The sequence below is a fragment of the Oncorhynchus mykiss genome, chromosome 14, assembly GCF_013265735.2.
Source record: "Oncorhynchus mykiss isolate Arlee chromosome 14, USDA_OmykA_1.1, whole genome shotgun sequence".
Taxonomy (NCBI): domain Eukaryota; kingdom Metazoa; phylum Chordata; class Actinopteri; order Salmoniformes; family Salmonidae; genus Oncorhynchus; species Oncorhynchus mykiss.
In genome coordinates this window covers 23,542,442-23,563,270 of record NC_048578.1, presented here as the reverse complement: position 1 = coordinate 23,563,270, position 20,829 = coordinate 23,542,442, and the positions used below count along the sequence as shown (strand labels likewise).

At 41.9% G+C, this 20,829-nt stretch overlaps 1 protein-coding gene across 3 annotated transcripts in view; it reads left to right on the top strand.

The window, feature by feature from the left end:
* The first annotated feature begins 8,922 nt into the window (after positions 1 to 8,922).
* LOC110489004 (sideroflexin-5) overlaps positions 8,923 to 20,829 on the top strand; it is a 31,149-nt gene continuing 19,242 nt past the window's right edge. The window contains exons 1-3 of one of the 3 annotated variants that reach the window (XM_036943162.1): positions 8,923 to 9,218; positions 19,873 to 19,941; positions 20,397 to 20,474. In XM_036943162.1, coding sequence (XP_036799057.1) covers positions 9,162 to 9,218; positions 19,873 to 19,941; positions 20,397 to 20,474 — 204 coding nt within the window. In that variant the 5' untranslated portion in view covers positions 8,923 to 9,161. Of the gene's footprint in view, positions 9,219 to 19,872; positions 19,942 to 20,396; positions 20,475 to 20,573; positions 20,818 to 20,829 lie in introns of those variants that run through there. The other 2 variants (XM_036943164.1, XM_036943163.1) reach the window with 2 other exon arrangements.

Here is a 20,829-nt window from a genome sequence, read left to right as displayed (position 1 = left end):
ATTTAGTATAGTACTTAAACTCCCACACAAATAGAAATCCACTTTTTCGAGCTGAAAGACAATGGCCAGGGCTTACGCATGACGTTGCACAACGATGTAAGTCAATAAGTAATCATTTTAATCAAAGGATGATATATTTGGGCTTGAAGTGACGAAACCGACCTGCCCCCTCGTGCAAATTCATGCCAATTAATTATTATTTTTACAATTCTCTGTCAAGCTGGTTTTTGATCATTGCTAGACAGCCATTTTCAACTCTTGCCATAGATTTCAAGCTAATTTAAGTCAAAATTGTAACAAGGCCACACAGGAACATTCAATGCTGTCTTGGTAAGCAAATGCAGTGTACATTGGGCCTTGTGTTTTAGGTTATTGTCCTGCTGCGAGGCAAATTTGTCTCCCAGTCTCTGTTGGAAAGCAGACGGAACCAGGTTTTCCTTTAAGATTTTCCCTGTGCTTAGCGCTATTCCATTTATTTGTATCCTAAAAACTCCCTAGTCCTTGCCGATGACAAGCATATCTATAACATGATGCAGCCACCACCATGCTTGACAATATGAAGAGTGGTACTGAGTGATGTGTTGGATTTGCCCCTAACATAATGCTTTGTATTCAGGACAAAGTTACTTTCTTTGCCACATGTTTTTGCAGTTTTACTTTAGTGACTTATTGCAAACAGGATGCATGTTTTTGAATATTTGTATTCTGTACAGGCTTCCTTCTCTTCACTCTGTCAATTAAGTTAGCATTGTGGAGTAGCTACAATGTTGTTGATCCATCCTCAGTTTTCTCCTATCACAGCCATTAAACTCTAACTGTTTAAAAGTCACCATTGGCCTCATGGTGAAATCCCTGAGCGGTTTCCTTACTTATCGCTGCCTCAATTTATGGAATATTCCAAAACTTTGGAGATAACAATAGATGCAGGGCTGCCAACCTTTGAAGAAAGCCTGGAGTGAGATGTGCTATGTGAATTTCATTGCCCCCTGGCACGTCCCCCAGATGGGGGACTAATTTCCACATATTTTGACATGGCTTAGGCCTATGACCAGGGTGGAAAATGTTATAATAAAAACCACAGGTCAGGTGTATTTAGGATGCTTAGAACATTAAATGAACACTCATAATTCGACTACTTTGTTGCTTACTAAATTGAAAGTATGCTAATATTTTTTTAAATATATTTTTAGGTGGTTTTACACTTTAAATGCTAGAAACAGTGGGAAGGTTAGAAGCAGGGATTGATCCCTGTTCTCAGGTGGAAAGTTGTATGAGACACGTGCTGGGGGGTGTTACCACTACAAGGCTCTGCACAAGAAAAGTTAATATTAATGGTTGATGGCAGTCTGCTTGTCCATAGATTGCTTTCAAGGTAAGGACACAAACATTTTGTATTTGTCATTTGGGTGAAGAAATACTTCTCAATTTCCAGGAAGGTTGGCCACCACTTCGATGTATCCCACATGCTTGGTGTTTGAAAATGTTTTTGTTATAACAATTAATTTCTCAATCACCCAACCTTCAAGAAACATTTATGAATATCAATATTCACATTGTTTATGCCTACTAGTTTAAAATTCTTGCCAAAATTTTACTCTACATAGACAAAATAGGATGTGTTTGAGTTGTGAGTCCCTCTACCATTTCTGGCTAGCATGTGCATTATACAAAAATGTAAACAATTACATTTGATTCCAGGAGCATTTAATATCCAATGCTTATTGGTATGACATATTCAAAACTGTCCATTAATGGCTGCAATAATACATAGCCTCATATCATTCCTTTTCAAAAGACACAAGTAGTCATAACAGATTTAAAATATGCGATTACACTGACAAAAATGGGAAAAAGTGGAATACTGAAATAAGTGTGGGGAATAACAGTAGTGTTCTTGCTGACAAGCACACTAAAGACCCTATATTTTAGCCCATTGTTAAGAATTGTTCCACTGATCAGACTAAATCATGTAAATAGATAATAAAATCTCCTGAAGACAAGATTGCATATCTGCCTCTACACCCTAACCAAATTATTTATTGTCCCCCTCTAGAATCAAACATACACTTTTCGGTTCACAGTCTGTTTGCCAAATTATTTTCTGTTACAAATCCGGTCACCCTACCAAACTTCCATGCTAAAATATACTGTAGATCTGTCTGCTGCCTTTTCGTTGTCACAGCCATGCTAAAACATACTGTAGATCTGTCTGCTGCCTTTTCGTTGTCACAGCCATGCTAAAACATACTGTAGATCTGTCTGCTGCCTTTTCGTTGTCACAGCCATGCTAAAACATACTGTAGATCTGTCTGCTGCCTTTTCGTTGTCACAGCCATGCTAAAACATCCTGTAGATCTGTCTGCTGCCTTTTCGTTGTCACAGCCATGCTAACACATTCTGTAGATCTGTCTGCTGCCTTTTCGTTGTGACAGCCATGCTAAAACATACTGTAGAAATGTCTGCTACCTTTTCGTTGTTACAGCCATGCTAAAACATACTGTAGATCTGTCTGCTACCTTTCCTTTGTCACAGCCATGCTAAAACATACTGTAGATCTGTCTGCTACCTTTTCGTTGTCACAGCCATGCTAAAACATACTGTAGATCTGTCTGCTACCTTTTCGTTGTCACAGCCTAAAAGGATACAAGGTTAATCTGGCGTCTGCATTGGCACTGCAGCATTTATGGTGATACGGCCTCTGCAGAAGTCAGGGCATTCATACATATTGCGTTTAGCGGAGCAGCGTCGAGCTGTTGAGTAGAACTGTTGTCAAGGAAGTGAGTTTGTGTTAAACAGGACCTCCCACCCCCACCTACCCTCAGCCAATCATGCCAATGCGGAGTTATACTGAGCTATAAGGAGCCCTCCGCATTGTTCCAAAATTTGGGAGGCCACGGGAACGGCATGCCTATGGAGGCTTCGCGATTGCGTCACACCCTCTATACGGAGCCTCAGACCACACTTTCAGATCAAGCATGAATTAGTTTTTATCCTAAATGCCAATCACCAAACGAGGGGACTAATGCAAATGTGAATTCAATCGATTTCAGTACATGCTGTCAAAAGGCTGCATTCAGCAATAGGCACGGAAGTAAGACTAACCTACTTTTGTTGACAACATTGTACATTAAACAGCACTTCCGCGCTGCTCTTTTTACTCTAATCTTGAGGGGCGTTTCTTTAAAACATGCATCCAATCCCCTTGATCCCTTACATAACTAGACCATTCATATTCTTAAATGTGCTGCGGTTCACAGTGCTGTGGCAAGACAGGACAACGATAGAGGTTCCGATCGTGATGATGTTAAATTGAAGGCGCAGATGCTCCGACTTCAAAACGATTTGGAGCACAGTTTGAAAAGGTTAACGCGCGGACTATACAATGTACTAATTCGAAAAATAAAAGCACTACTTTTCAAAGCGTGAGATAAATTATAATACATTTCCAAAGCAAATATATTTATTTATTTTATTTTTAAATTTAGAATCACTTTTTATATATATATATATATATATATATATACAGTGCCTTGCGAAAGTATTCGGCCCCCTTAAACTTTGCGACCTTTTGCCACATTTCAGGCTTCAAACATGAAGATATAAAACTTTATTTTTTTGTGAAGAATCAACAACAAGTGGGACACAATCATGAAGTGGAACGACATTTATTGGATATTTCAAATTTTTTTAACAAATCAAAAACTGAAAAATTGGGCGTGCAAAATTATTCAGCCCCCTTAAGTTAATACTTTGTAGCGCCACCTTTTGCTGCGATTACAGCTGTAAGTCGCTTGGGGTATGTCTCTATCAGTTTTGCACATCGAGAGACTGACATTTTTTCCCATTCCTCCTTGCAAAACAGCTCGAGCTCAGTGAGGTTGGATGGAGAGCATTTGTGAACAGCAGTTTTCAGTTCTTTCCACAGATTCTCGATTGGATTCAGGTCTGGACTTTGACTTGGCCATTCTAACACCTGGATATGTTTATTTTTGAACCATTCCATTGTAGATTTTGCTTTATGTTTTGGATCATTGTCTTGTTGGAAGACAAATCTCCGTCCCAGTCTCAGGTCTTTTGCAGACTCCATCAGGTTTTCTTCCAGAATGGTCCTGTATTTGGCTCCATCCATCTTGCCATCAATTTTAACCATCTTCCCTGTCCCTGCTGAAGAAAAGCAGGCCCAAACCATGATGCTGCCACCACCATGTTTGACAGTGGGGATGGTGTGTTCAGCTGTGTTGCTTTTACGCCAAACATAACGTTTTGCATTGTTGCCAAAAAGTTCAATTTTGGTTTCATCTGACCAGAGCACCTTCTTCCACATGTTTGGTGTGTCTCCCAGGTGGCTTGTGGCAAACTTTAAGCAACACTTTTTATGGATATCTTTAAGAAATGGCTTTCTTGCCACTCTTCCATAAAGGCCAGATTTGTGCAATATACGACTGATTGTTGTCCTATGGACAGAGTCTCCCACCTCAGCTGTAGATCTCTGCAGTTCATCCAGAGTGATCATGGGCCTCTTGGCTGCATCTCTGATCAGTCTTCTCCTTGTATGAGCTGAAAGTTTAGAGGGACGTTCAGGTCTTGGTAGATTTGCAGTGGTCTGATACTCCTTCCATTTCAATATTATCACTTGCACAGTGCTGCTTGGGATGTTTAAAGCTTGGGAAATCTTTTTGTATCCAAATCCGGATTTAAACTTCTTCACAACAGTATCTCGGACCTGCCTGGTGTGTTCCTTGTTCTTCATGATGCTCTCTGCGCTTTTAACGGACCTCTGAGACTATCACAGTGCAGGTGCATTTATACGGAGACTTGATTACACACAGGTGGATTGTATTTATCATCATTAGTCATTTAGGTCAACATTGGATCATTCAGAGATCCTCACTGAACTTCTGGAGAGAGTTTGCTGCACTGAAAGTAAAGGGGCTGAATAATTTTGCACGCCCAATTTTTCAGTTTTTGATTTGTTAAAAACGTTTGAAATATCCAATAAATGTCGTTCCACTTCATGATTGTGTCCCACTTGTTGTTGATTCTTCACAAAAAAATACAGTTTTATATCTTTATGTTTGAAGCCTGAAATGTGGCAAAAGGTCGCAAAGTTCAAGGGGGCCGAATACTTTCGCAAGGCACTGTATATATATATATATATATATATATATATATAGAGAGAGAGAGAGAGAGAGAGAGAATGGCGCTGGAGGGGATGACTGCTGCTTTACGGGCTCCTAACCAACAGTGCTATTTTCTTAGTTTTTACAAGTTGTTTGAAACTTTTTTTTTTTTTTACTTATTTTGTACATAATGTTTCTGCTACCATATGACCGAAAATAACTTCTGGACATCAAATATGAGCAGGCGGGATTTTCTATTCAGTAGCAGGACAGAGAAGCTACGTTTTAGGGGCAGGGGTGTATCAATAACAGCTGGTGAGCAATGTTTAATATTACATCTCCAGATATTACTCGCCTGAGGTAGAGTACCTTATGATAAGCTGTAGACCACACTATCTACCAAGAGAGTTCTCATCTATATTATTCGTAGCAGTCTATTTACCACCACTAACCGATGCTGGCACTAAGACCGCACTCAACGAGCTGTATAAGTCCATAAGCAAACAAGAAAATGCTCATCCAGAAGCGGTGCTCCTAGTGGCCTGGGGACTTTAATGCAGGCAAACTTAAATCTGTTTTACCTCATTTCTACCAGCATATCACATGTGCAACCAGAGGGAAAAAAATCCTAGACCACACACAAAGACACATACAAAGCTCTCCCTCACCCTCCATTTGGCAAATCTGACCATAATTCTATCCTCCTGGTTCCTGCTTACAAGCAAAAACTAAAGCAGGAAGTACTAGTGACTCGCTCAATACGGAAGTGGTCAGATGATGCGGATGCTACACTACAGGACTGTTTTGCTAGCACAGACTGGAATATGTTCCGGGATTCATCCAATGGCATTGAGGAGTATACTACCTTAGTCATCGACTTCATCAATAAGTGCATCGACAACGTTGTCCCCACAGTGACCGTATATACATATCCCAACCAGAAGCCATGGATTACAGGCAACATCTGCATCGAGCCTAGAGCTGCCGCTTTCAAGGAGTGGGACACTAATCCGGACGCTTATAAGAAATCCCACGACTCCCTCAAACGAACCATCAGACAGGCAAAGCGTCAATACAGGATTAAGATTAAATCCTACTACACCGGCTCTGATGTTTGTTGGATGTGGCAGGGCTATAAAAACTATTACAGACTACAAAGTGAAACCCAGCCGTGAGCTGCCCAGTGACGAGAGCCTACTGGACGAGTTAAATGCCTTTTATGCTTGCTTTGAGGCAAGCAACACTGAAGCATGTATGAGAGCACCAGCTGTTCCGGACGACTGCGTGATAACACTCTCAGTAGCCAATGTGAGCAAGACCTTTAAACAGGTCAACATTCACAAAGCCGTGTGGCCAGACAGATTACCAGGACGTGTACTCATAGCATGCGCGGACCAACTAGCAAGTGTCTTCACTGACATTTTCAACGTCTCCCTGACCGAGTCTAATACCTACATGTTTCAAGCAGACTAGAATAGTCCCTGTGCCCAAGGAAGCGAAGGTAACCTGCCTAAATTATATCCTGCCCCATAGCACTCACGCTGGTAGCCATGAAGTGCTTTGAAAGGCTGGTCATGACTCACATCAACAGCATCATCCTGGATACCCTAGACCCATTTCAATTTGCATACCGCCCCAAAATATCCACAGATGACGCAATCTCAATCGCACTCCACACTGTCCTTTCCCACCTGGACAAAAGGAACACCTATGTGAGAATGCGTTCAACACCATAATGCCCACAAAGGTCATCACTAAGCTAAGGACCCTGGGACTGAACATCTTCCTCTGCAACCGGATCCTGGATTTCCTGATGGGCCTCCCCAGGTGGTAAGGGTAGGCAATAACACGTCTGCCACGCTGATCCTCAACACTGGGCCCCTCAGGGGTGCGTGCTTAGTTCCTTCCGGTCCCCCCATGTTCACCTACGTCTGCTTGGCCAAAAACGACTCCAACAACATCATGAAGTTTGCTGACGACACAACAGTTGTAGGCCTGATTACCAACAACGATAAGACAGCCTATAGGGAGGAGGTCAGAGACCTGGCAGTATGGTGCCAGATCAACAACCTCTCCCTTAATGTGAGCAAGACTAAGAAGCGGATCGTGGACTACAGGAAAAGACGAGCCGAATAGGCCACCATTAACATTGACAGGGCTGTAGTGGAGCGGGTCGAGAGTTTCAAGTTCCTTGGTGTCCACATCACCAACAAACTATCATGGTCCAAACACACCAAGACAGTCGTGAAGAGGGCACAACAGCACATTTTCCCCCTCAGGAGACTGAAAAGATTTGGCATGGGTACCCAGATCCTCAAAAAGCAGTTCTACAGCTGCACCATCGAGAGCATCCTGAACGGTTGCATCACCGCCTGATATGGCAACTGCTCTGCATTTGACCATAAGGCGCTATAGAGGGTAGTGCGTAGGCCCCAGTACATCACTGGGGCCAAGCATACTGCCATCCTGAACCTCTATACCAGGTGGTGTCAGAGGAAAACCCCCCCAAATTGTCAAAGACTCCAGTCACCCAGTCCTAGACTGTTCTCTCTGCTACCGCACGGCAAACGCTCCTGGAGCACCAAGTCTAGGACCAAAAGCCTCCTTAACGGCTTCTATCCCCAAGCCATAAGACTGCTGAACAATTAATCAAATGGCCACCCTGACTATTTACATTAACCCCCCACCCCCATTTGTTTTTACACTGCTGCTACTATTATTTTATTGTGTAACTTTTTATTATTTTTTACTTTAGTTTATTTGGTAAATATTTTCTTAACTCTTTCTTGAACTGCATTTTATGTTAAGGGTGTGTAAGTAAGAATTTCACGGTAAGGTCTACACTTGTTGTATTTGGCGCATGTGACAAATAAAGTTTGATTTGAATTGATGTATGTCTCACAGTATAAAAGCTACTTAGATGTGAACAGCTGAATAATAAAACAGGTTACACATGATCTAATATCAGGTTAGTATCAGTTTACACATTGAATGAATAGCTTTAAATTGCTCCAATGTAAAAATGCATGGCTTGTCTTTTCAGTAACTTTATAACAATACTTAATTCAAACTTCCACATTACAGAAGCTCAACGGTTGAAGTCAAACATTTCTGGCAAAACTTAAATCAGAATAGAGGTAACCCTAACCTACTGTACAGTAAGCCTACAGCATTTGTCTTTATACCCTTTTCAAACATTGTTTGATCAGCTTCACGCCAGGTATGGGCCGAATCACAAGGAAGTGGTACTGGCTAAGCATGCAGTGTGAGGTCCTTTACACAAGCTCGTTCATTACAAAAATGTCATTGGGTGTTGTGATTAATGCTGTATTCTGCCGACTCCTAGGCTCATTGTGTAGCCACAGGAGTCTCTTGAGGGGAGGACATCACATAATAATGGCTGGAAAGGAGGAAATGGAATGGCATCAAATACATTGAAACCATGTGTTTGATACCATTCCACTGATTCTGCTCCAGCAATTACCACAAGCCAGTCCTCCCCAATTAAGGTGCCACCAACCTCCTGTGGTACAGACAGTGCAACACTGTGCAAGTAAAATTGGGTCAACAGGGGTTCCTCTGTGAATCTGTGTAACATATATGAATGACCACACCACAAGAACCATTATGCAACCTCTCAGCTGATAAGTTCTTTGGGATGTGTAGTCATCTTGACTGACTTTCGCTGTGTAACGCGACATGACAGAAACTACACCTCCCAAGTAACATCGCGATTCATCGCTTCAGTCGTTTCACTGGATTTCCACAGTCAAAGTCAAAATGTACTATATTGTAAAAACGAATGAAAACTAAAAATTGCCGGACTTGTCTTAATTGAAGGTTAGGCATAAGGTTAGCAGTGTGGTTAAGATTAGGTTTGAAATCACATTTTAAGAAGATAATTTGTAGAAATAGGCGGGGTTTATGACTTTGTGGTTGTAGTAACTAGTGACAACCGTTTCACTGGAAGTATAGCGAGTTCACTACTTAAAAATCCAGTTTCATGATTCACTTCATTAATAAATCATCTGATTCGCTGTCATGGCGCAATATGCAGCTTGTCCTGCGTTCCAGCTTGGAAGACCTCGATATGATCAGGTAAAGGATATTTTTTTACTAATCACAATGTTATCTCTGAAAAGGGTGCAAAACACAACATCTTTGCAGATCTCCGACCTGTTCCTGCGAGCGCATCGTTATTGCTCGCTGCTTTTTACTTTGTAGCGAAAGTTGCCTCTGGTGTCCGCTCGAAAAATGCTTTTGTCTTTGTAGTGCAATTTCTCTTTATGCTCTGTGTAAATGTAGGAAAGTATGCTACTTTCTTGGAATTAACAAGTAGCGGGGATGTGTTTCGGAGTTGATAGCAGGGTTGGCCGCCCCAGTGTAGCTAGATACTGAAGCTTCTTCATCAATGCTTTGCGGGCATCCAACGTGGTCTCAGAGCATTTCGTATTATTCTGTACGTATATCCGATATACTTATTTTAGTAAGCTATGTTTCATAGAGCCCCACAGTGGAGGTGTCATAATGCCCGTTTTGTGTAGGTTTACAGCTGTGACGTTTTGATAACCATGTAAATCTCTCTCGGACAAGGTGACTTATCAATATATTCGGCTCTATTTCTATTGAAAATGCTAATTAGCATCAAAGTAGACATAATGCAAGACTACAAATCCCGGCAAGCTCCTGCATATCTCAAGCTGACACCTTTGCTAAGAGGTATTGTGTCAATTTAAAACTCCCACCCATGCTCCACAAAAGCCGCGGCCCTTGCAGAGCAAGGGGAACCACTACTTCAAGGTCTCAGAGCAAGTGACGTCACCGATTGAAACGCTTTTTAGCGCGCACCACCGCTAACTAAGCTAGCCGTTTCACATCCGTTACATATAGTTAACCCAGAGATTCTTACCTTTGCCTCGATTCGGCAGTCTAGTCCAGATCATGGCATTAGTATTTTCTTTGATAGCCACATTAACATTGTTTTTTTTCTATTGACAGTTACAGCTGATTTAAGGGATTGTATATCAATTCGCTTTCCTTAAATATTTGTCATCTGATCTATTAGTTTCCGTCTCTGAATTGTTTAATCAAACTTTTTGCAGCCAGCTCCTGATATCAGGGCATACAAACTACAATCTCTGTCCTGAATTAACCTATTGCGCATGTGCTCCCAGCATTTATTACACCTTAGTAGACTGCACCTAATATAGAATAGAACAGCAAAAATAGAATAGCTTTATTCTTACTTCTTATGTGACATCCGTAATAGATTTCTACATTTGTGAAGGTTTATGTCTAGCACAAACTCAAACTTTCAAGAGGGATAAAAAGTGACAATTAAGAACGTAGCTTATGTACACTGAGCAACAATTTCTAAGATTTTACAGTTCATATAAGGAAATCAGTCACTTGAAATAAATAAATTAGGCCCTAATATATGGATTTCACATGATTGGGAATACAGATATGCATCTTTTGGTGACAAATAGGTAAAAAAAAAAAATGGGCCTCCAGGATCTTGTCACAGTATCTGTCTGTGCATTCAAATTGCTGTCGATAAAATTCAATTGTGTTCGTTGCCTGTAGCTTATGCCTGCCTGCTCATACCATAACCTCAAGAGGTTGGAGGTGGCTTATGGTAGAGAAATTAATGTAAAATTCTCTGGCAACAGCTCTGGTGGACATTCCTGCAGTCAGAATGTCAATTGCATGCTTCCCTCAACCTGAGACATCTTTGGTATTGTGTTGTGTGACAAAACTGCACATTTTAGAGTGACCTGTTATTGTCCACAGCACAAGGTGCACCCATGTAATAATCATTCTGTTTAATCAGCTTCTTGATATTCCACACCTGTCAGATGGATATACATAATAAATGCTCACTAACAGGGATTTAAACAAATTTGTGCACAATTTGAGAGAAACAAGCTTTTTGTGCGTATGGAACATTTCTGGGATCTTTTATTTTAGCTCATGAAACATGGGACCAACACTTTACATGTTGCGTTTATACTTTTGTTCAGTATTAGAAGGCTCTTCATTTTCCTAAATCATTTCTCCCCCCTTCTGCCCATTTTAAATATGTTTAGCAAAAAATACTTTAATTTCTGATTTTTGTAAAATATTATGCATCTTCTAAACTGTTGGCTAAATCAGACAGTGAAGAGTCTGGGTTATCTCATATTGCAATTTCTGTCTGTCTTTCTCTTTAGAATATCCGTCAAAATGTCCGTCCTGTGAAGTGATTATGCACTTGCAGTGGTCAACTAGACCGATAACGTGACCTTCACGTTGGCTCAAATTGCAACTCTGTTTTCGGAAACCGTTCCCGACCGCTGGCAATTAATGAGATTAAAAGGTCTGTAACCTCACTTGTAATTGGCCTTCTGTATAGTGGAATTCAGTGTTCGAGGCTAGCCTATTTTAAAACAGCTGTGAATGCAATATTATGTTATAAGGAAATTATTTACCTGCTGAAATAGTAAAGCACAAAGTCCAAAGAAAGTCTCATTTGTTGTTGTCTGGCCGTCTTTATTGCCTTTTATATATTTTATAGGCATTTCTCATCAAAATGCATGGAGGTGGAATAACAAGAAGCCAATCAATAAGGGACACTTGCCCCTTCGTTGGAACCAACCCAATCCCTCACAGATAACTGATGATAGTCATTTTTATCAGGATATTGCATGGCACCAAGTAGTCTATTCTCAGCGCCAAGAGGCTTAATAACAGTCTATTTAGACTTCCATTTTGCAACCTCTGATGCAATTGCAAAACACAAACAATTTTGTTCATGTGAATTGTTCCAAAAATGATTGAGTCATCCTGCATTTCAAAATTTGGAATTTCATCATTACAAGCATCCATTCATATGTCAAACGAGGGACAGTTTCATTGTTTCACAAATAGAACATCCACCTTTTTTTGTGCCCCAAAAACCTTCAGCACAGTAATATGCAGTAACATTTTCAGTTTATTGCATCAAAGCAGTTACAATTAGGCCATCTCGTGAATCAGCATAAATCTCCCTGTCTCGTATTGCAGCCGCACGTGATACATCTCTGCTAGCTGTGTTTTGTATTCTCTGGTGAGCTGAAGCACATGCATAATTAAAGCGGTCTCCTCACATGGAGCCTGTTCTCTTCACCCAGCCATACAAAACAGAGCTACACATATGGGCTGTGAGGACATTAAACAGTCTATGGGCAGTGAGGACATTATACAGTCTATGGGCAGCGAGGACATTATACAGTCTATGGGCAGTGAGGACATTATACAGTCTATGGGCAGTGAGGACATTATACAGTCTATGGGCAGTGAGGACATTATACAGTCTATGGGCAGTGAGGACATTATACAGTCTATGGGCTGTGAGGACATTATACAGTCTATGGGCTGTGAGGACATTATACAGTCTATGGGCTGTGAGGACATTATACAGTCTATGGGCAGTGAGGACATTATACAGTCTATGGGCAGTGAGGACATTATACAGTCTATGGGCAGTGGGGACATTATACAGTCTATGAGCAGTGAGGACACTGAACAATGAAAGGATACACAGATTTACAGAATGGTAGCGACTATGTTCTTCAGAATTTCATGTCACGAGAGGTTGAGGAGCGTGTTTTAAATTAAAACCGAATGTAGGAAAGATAATGAAGATGGAGAAATTAGCTCTCCTGTCTTGCCTTTCTTCACCTGCCCTTCATAAGTGATAAATGGCTCGAAGGCATCTGACTGAAGTTGAAATGTTTCAGTCCATCTGGTTACCAAAAAGACTCTTGGCATGCACTGCCATCAGGCCTTTTCAAACTGTTGGCACACAATGTTCAGCCAGGCCCATCTAGTAAGGGGACTGGAAAAGTGAATGCTTCACCACCAAGTAATGACAATTCTGACTGCGGTGAAGAAAATATGCTCAAGTGCTCTTCAAATCAAATTTTCTTAGTCACATGCGCCGAGCACAACAGGTAGACCTTACAGTGAAATGCTTACTTACGAGCTCCTAACCACAGTGCAGTTTCAAAAAATACGGATAAGAATAAGAGAGAAAATAAATTAAAGAGCAGCAGTAAAAAATAACAATATATACAGGGCGTTGCCGGTATAGAGTCAATGTGCGGGGGCACCGGTTAGTTGAGGTAGTATGTACATGTAGGTAGAGTTAATTAAAGTGACTATGCATAGATCACGCCAGAGAGTGGTGGGGGGTGGGGGGGGCAATGCAAATAGTCTGGGTAGCCATTTGACCAGATGTTCAGGAGTCTTATGGCTTGGGGGTAGAAGCTGTTTAGAAGCCTAAGGGACCTAGACTTGGCACTCCAGGACTGCTTGCCTTGTGGTAGCAGAGAGAACAGTCTATGATTAGAGTGGCTGGAGTCTTTGACAATATTTAGGGCCTTCCTCTGACACCACCTGGTATAGAGGTCCTGGATGGCAGTAAGCTTGGCCCCAGTGACGTACTGGGCCATTCGCACTATGCTCTGTAGTGCCTTGCGGTCAGAGGCCGAGCAGTTGCCATACCAGGCAGTGATGCTCTCGATGGTGCTGCTGTAGAACCTTTTTGAGGATCTGAGGACCCATGCCAAATCTTTTCAGTCTCCTGAGGGGGAGTAGGTTTTGTCGTGCCCGTTTCACAACTGTCATGGTGTGCTTGGACCATGTTAGTTTGTTGGTGATGTGGACCCCAAGGAACTTGAAGCTCTCAACCTGCTCCACTGTAGCCCCGTCGATGAGAATGAGGGCGTGCTCGGTCCTCCTTTTCCTGTAATCCAGAATCATCTCCTTTGTCTTGATCACTTTGAGGGAGAGGTTGTTGTCCTGGCACCACATGGCCAGGTCTCTGAACACCTCCTTATAGGCTGTCTCGTTGAAGTTGGTGATCAGGCCTTTCACAGTTGTGTCATCGGCAAATTTAATGATGTTGTTGGAGTCGTGCCTGGCCGTGCAGTCATGAGTGAACAGGGAGTACGGGAGGGGGCTGAGCACACATCCTTGAGGGGCCCCTGTGGTGATGATCAGCGTGGTGGATGTGTTGTTACCTACCTTTACCACCTGGGGGTGGCCCGTCAGCAAGTGCAGGATCCAGTTGCAGAGGGAGGTGTTTAGTCCCAGGCTCCTTAGCTTAGTGATGAGTTTGAGGGCACTATGGTGTTGAACGTTAAGCTGTAGTCAATGAATAGCACTCTCACAAGTGTCCCTTTTGTCCAGGTGGGAAAGGGCAGTGTGGAGTGCAATAGAGACTGCATCACCTGTGGATCTTTTTGGGCGGTATGCAAATTGAAGTCTAGGGTTTCTGGGATGATGGTGTTGTGAGCCATGACCAGCCTTTCAAAGCACTTCATAGCTACAGACATGAGTGCTATGGGTCAGTAGTCATTTAGGCAGAGGCACTATGCTGGTCTGTTTAAAACATGTTGGTATTACAGACTCGGACAGGGAGAGGTTGAAAATGTCAGTGAAGACACTTGCTAGTTGATCAGCGCATGCTCGCAGTATACATGCCTGTAATCCGTCTAGCCCTGCGGCCTTGTGAATGTTGACCTGTTTAAAGGTCTTGCTCACATTGGCTGTGGAGAGCGTGATCACACAGTCTTCCGGTACAGCTGGTGCTCTCATGCATGTTTCAGTGTTATTTGCATCAACGCGAGCATAGAAGCAGTTTAGCTCGTCCGGTAGGCTGTTGACATACACATGGTTAGCAGATGTTAATGCGAGTGTAGCAAAATTATTGTGCTTCTAGTTCCGACTGTCCAGTAATATCTAACAATTTCACAACCACTATCTTATACACACAAGTGTAAAGGAATGAATAAGAATATGTACATATAAATATATGGATGAGCGATGGCCGAACGGCATAGGCAAGATGCAGTAGATGGTATAGAGTACAGTATATACATATGAGATGAGTAATGTAGGGTATGTAAACATTATATAAAGTGGCATTGTTTAAAGTGACTAGTGATACATTTATTACATCCAATTGTTAATTATTAAAGTGGCTAGAGATTTGAGTCAGTATGTTGGCAGCAGCCACTCAATGTTAGTGATGTCTGTTTAACAGTCTGATGGCCTTGAGATAGAAGCTGTTTTTCAGTCTCTCGGTCCCAGCTTTGATGCACCTGTACTGACCTCACCTTCTGGATGATAGTAGGGTGAACAGGCAGTGGCTCGGGTGGTTGTTGTACTTGATGATCTTTTTGGCCGTCCTGTGACATTGGGTGGTGTAGGTGTCCTGGCGGCAGGTAGTTTGCCCCCGGTGTGGGCGGAGCAGTTGTCGTACCAGGCAGTGATACAGCCCGACAAGATGCTCTCGATTGTGCAGCCTCAGCCTCCTGAGGTTGAAGAGGCGCTGTTGCGCTTTCTTCACCATGCTTTCTGTCTGGGTGAACCATTTCAGTTGGTCCGTGATGTGTATGTCGAGGAACTTAAAACTTTCCACCTTCTCCACTACTGTCCCATCGATGTGGATAAGGGGAGCTCCCTCTGCTGTTTCCTGAAGTCCACGATCTGTAGCTTAGCATCTTCTTCATCTGACCACTTTTTTATTGATCTAGTCACTGGTGCTTCCTGCTGTAATTGTTGCTTGTAAGCAAGAATCAGGAGGATGGAATTATGGTCAAATTTGCCAAATGGGGGGCGAGGGAGAGCTTTGTATGCATCTCTATGTGTGGAGTATAGATGGTCCAGAGTTATTTTCCCTCTGGTTGCACATTTAACATGCTGATAGAAATTTGGTAAAGCTGATTTAAGTTTCCCTGCATTAAAGTCCCCGGCTACTAGGAGCGCCGCCTCTGGGTGAGCGTTTTCTTGTTTGCTTATGGCGGAATACAGCTCATTCAATGCTATCTTGGTGCCAGCCTCTGACTGTGGTGGTATGTAAACAGCTACAAAGAAGATAGATGAAAACTCTCTCGGTAGGTAGTGTGGTCTGCAGCTTGTCATGAGAAACTCTATCTCAGGTGAGCAATAGGTCGAGACTGCCGTAGATATCGTGCAACAGCTGTTGTTTACAAAAATACAGTTGAAGTCGGATGTTTACATACACCTTAGCCAAATACATTTAAACTCAGTTTTTCACAATTCCTGACATTTAATCCTAGTAATAAATCCCTGTCTTAGGTCAGTTAGAATCACCACTTTATATTTTAAGAATGTGAAGTGCCAGAATAATAGTAGAGAGTGATATATTTCATCAGTGGGCCACAATAAGTTGGATGAATTTTGGCCCATTCCTCCTGACAGAGCTGGTGTAACTGAGTCAGGTTTGTAGACCTCCTTGTTCGCACACTCTTTTACAGTTCTGCTCACAAATGTTCTATAGGATTGAGGTCAGGGCTTTGTGATGGCCACTACCTTGATTTTGTCCTTAAGCCATTTTGCCACAACTTTGGAAGTATGCTTGCATTGTCCATTTGGAAGACCCATTTGCGACCAAGCTTTAACTTCCTGACTGATGTCTTGAGATGTTGCTTCAATATATCCACATAATTTTCCTATCTCATGAAGCCATCTATTTTGTGAAGTGCACAAGTCCCTCCTGCAGCAAAGCACCCCACAACTTGATACTGCCGCCCCCGTGCCTCACGGTTGGGATGGCGTTCTTCAGTTTGCAAGCCTCCCCTTTTTCCTCCAAACATAACCGTCGTTATTATGGCCAAACAGTTGTATTTTTTTTTCATCAGACCAGAGGACATTTCTCCAAAAAGTATGATCTTTGTCCCCATGTGCAGTTGCAAACTGTAGTCTGAGTTTTTTATGGCAGTTTTAGAGCAGTGGCTTCTTCCTTGCTGAGAGGCCTTTCAGGTTATGTCGATATAGGACTCATTTGACTGTGGATATAGATACTTTTGTACCTGTTTCCTCCAGCATCTTCACAAGTTCTTTTGCTCTTCTGGGATTGATTTGCGCTTTTCGCACCAAAGTACGTTCATCTCTAGGAGACAGAACCCATCACCTTCCTGAGCGGTATGACGGCTGCGTGGTCCCATGGTGTTTATACTTGTGTACTATTATTTTTACAGATGAACATGGTACCTTCTGGCTTTTGGAAATTGCTCCCAAGGATGAACCAGACTTGTGGAGGTCTCCAATTTCTTTTCTGAGGTCTTGGCTGATTTCTTTAGATTTTCCCATGATGTCAAGCAAAGAGGCATTGAGTTTGAAGGTAGGCCTTAAAATACATCCACAGGTACACCTCCAATTGACTAAAATGATGTCAAATATCCTATCAGAAGCTTCTAAAGCCATGACATCATTTTATGGAATTTTCCAAGCTGTTTGAAGGCACAGTCAACTTAGTGTATGTAAACTTCTGACCAGCTGGAAATGTGATACAGTGAAATAATCTTTCTGTAAACAATTGTAGAAAAAGTTACTTGTGTCATGCACAAAGTAGATGTCCTAACCGACTTGCCTAAACTATAGTTTGTTAACAAATCATTTGTGGAGTGGTTGAAAAACAAGTTTTAATGACTCCAACCTAAGTGTACAGTGGGGCAAAAAAATATTTAGTCAGCCACCAATTGTGCAAGTTCTCCCACTTAAAAAGATGAGGCCTGTAATTTTCATCATAGGTACACTTCAACTATGACAGACAAAATGAGAAGAAAAAAAATCCAGAAAATCACATTGTAGGATTTTTAATGAATTTATTTGCAAATGATGGTGGAAAATAAGTATTTGGTCAATAACAAAAGTTTCTCTCAATACTTTGTCATTGCCAACAAAGGGTATATAACAGAGGTCAAACATTTTCTGTAAGTCTTCACAAGGTTTTCACACACTTGCTGGTATTTTGGCCCATTCCTCCATGCAGATGTCCTCTAGAGCAGTGATGTTTTGGGGCTGTTGCTGGGCAACAGACTTTCAACTCCCTCCAAAGATTTTCTATGGGGTTGAGATCTGGAGACTGGCTAGGCCACTCCAGGACCTTGAAATGCTTCTTACGAAGCCACTCCTTCGTTGCCCGGGCGGTGTCTTTGGGATCATTGTCATGCTGAAAGACCCAGCCACGTTTCATCTTCAATGCCCTTGCTGATGGAAGGAGGTTTTCACTCAAAATCTCATGATACATGGCCCCATTCATGCGTTCCTTTACACGGATCAGTCGTCCTGGTCCCTTTGCAGAAAAACAGCCCCAAAGCATGATGTTTCCACCCCCATGCTTCACAGTAGGTATGGTGTTCTTTGGATGCAACTCAGAATTCTTTGTTCTCCAAACACGACGAGTTTTTACCAAAAAGTTATATTTTGGTTTCATCTGACCATATGACATTCTCCCAATCTTCTTCTGGATCATCCAAATGCTTTTTTACACATGTTACCTCTGCTATATCTTCCATAGTTCAAAACATATTGATTGTACCATTATTTATAATCTCATGGGCCTAGCAACTGAAGCCTATAATTAGTGTCAAAGTCTTAAATTCTTCTTTAAAATGTTGATCAAAGTATTGACTGAAAATCACCATCAATCAATAGTTATGCTATTAAAACCATTTGATTGTATGAGAGACAGTCTGACAAAACATTGTTTTTGTGTTTTGATGCTTCCTTTTTAATTTAATTGTATTGTTTACCTTTTATTTAACTAGGGAAGTCAGTTAAGAACAACTTCTTATTTACAATGACGGTCTACCCCGGCAAAACCCGGACGACGCTGGGCCAATTGTGCGCAGCCCTATGGGACTCCCAGTCATGGCCGGATGTGATACAGCCTGGATTCGAACCAGGGACTGTAGTGACACTGCATCTCAGTGCCTTAGACCACTGCGCCACTCGGGAGTATACACAGAGTCACCAGAAAGGGTTTTCACAACTCTCTTAAAAGCACAATTGTTCAGATTGAAGAACCACTTTGGGTGTTTCAGAGTACTCCCATTCTGTTTTGAAAAATATTTAGTATTTCATAACACGTACATTAGGTTTACATTCAAACACCAGATCTCCATTTAGGTGCACTACTTTTCATGGTTTTACTAGACAATGATGGTGTTTTGAGTCTTTCCATTTTAACTGCACTCTGTGCGTCACTGACAGCATGCGTAGCTGTTGAAGATGTCCTCTTCCTCTTTCCCCCCCTATATTCTGCAATTGGCTTGCAAGGTTAGCCGACTGAAATGATGCATCGTAGAAATAATGAACATACATTTTATATGTCTGAACTCGAAATCAAAAAGGATTCTCCAAAATAACATGGCGAGCTGTAGTAGAACGTTTATTTTGATTGGCTATTTTGTGCATTTATCAAAATCCAATCATGGCGCCTGATTTCAGATGTGTCATGTTAACAAGATTAGTAGGTAAATCATTCTTCTTGCACAGTTTAAATCAAACTATTAATCTGACTATTCACAATGATCATATTATTGTGTGCATACTCAGTGCCGGCCGTGTTCCTATTGGTCAGTACAGTCTCGTAACACCAGCCACACTACACGATAAAGGCCCCAAAAATCGGACACTGCCAGAACTGTCGGAGCCTACGACCGCACGTAAAGTACTTAATCGGCAGACCTTAGACACTGTCACACTGAATGAGCCAAGATGTCTGACGGTCGTTAATGATCTAAGAATTTGCCCACAACTTGGACATTTTGTCTGGGATGGCAAAATCGTGGCATAAGACAGCTAAAATTGTACAGTCTGCAAAGGCTTTAACCTATTTACAGAGATGGGTGTTAAGATTTGGTATTACTGTATGGTTAGCTCATCAATAATTAACTAGGCTCTTTCTCTATTCCAGAGTACCTTTCTTGGCCGGCTGAGACACTTTGTAGCGATCATCGACCCCAGCACACTCTTTGTGTCTGAGGTAAGGTACAGTTGAAAACATCCATCCACATACTGTTTTAATAAATCAGCTATAGTTTTTGTATACAAAAAACGTGGCCTTCCACTGACTTTCTGATTGAATATGAGACTTGGGAACTGTGGCAACAGGAGAATGCCGTCCACATTATACTGTAGGTCTGGAATCCAATCTGATAGCACAGGGACGGACTTGGAACAGAATTTCTCACACAACAGACCCCCCCCCCCCCCCCCCCCCCCCCCTCCCCAAGTCCCTATTATTAGCCAAATAATTATAATTATTTGTAAAAAAACAAACAACTTAAACAGGCCCCCTGGGCTAAAGATGGACCAGCCTTTCTGACATTTGCCAGAACTGCTGTTACCTAGTCCTTCTCGAAGATAACACATTTAAGAAGAAACCTAACTACCTACTGTTAATTCTCTTGTTGACTCAAATTACTCTTATCTCTCTAGAAACGATTGAGAGAATGCGTCAAACTCCTGGATGATTTTCAACATGGAACACTACCACCTGGAGTTACAGATCTACAGGTGAGGTTTTAAACATGGAACACTACCACCGGGAGTTACAGATCTACAGGTGAGGTTTTAAACATGGAACACTACCACCTGGAGTTACAGATCTACAGGTGGGTTTTTAAACATGGAACACTTCCACCTGGAGTTACAGATCTACAGGTGGGGTTTTAAACATGGAACACTACCACCTGGAGTTACAGATCTACAGGTGAGGTTTTAAACATGGAACACTACCACCGGGAGTTACAGATCTACAGGTGGGGTTTTAAACATGGAACACTACCACCTGGAGTTACAGATCTGCAGGTGGGGTTTTAAACATGGAACACTACCACCTGGAGTTACAGATCTACAGGTGAGTTTTTTT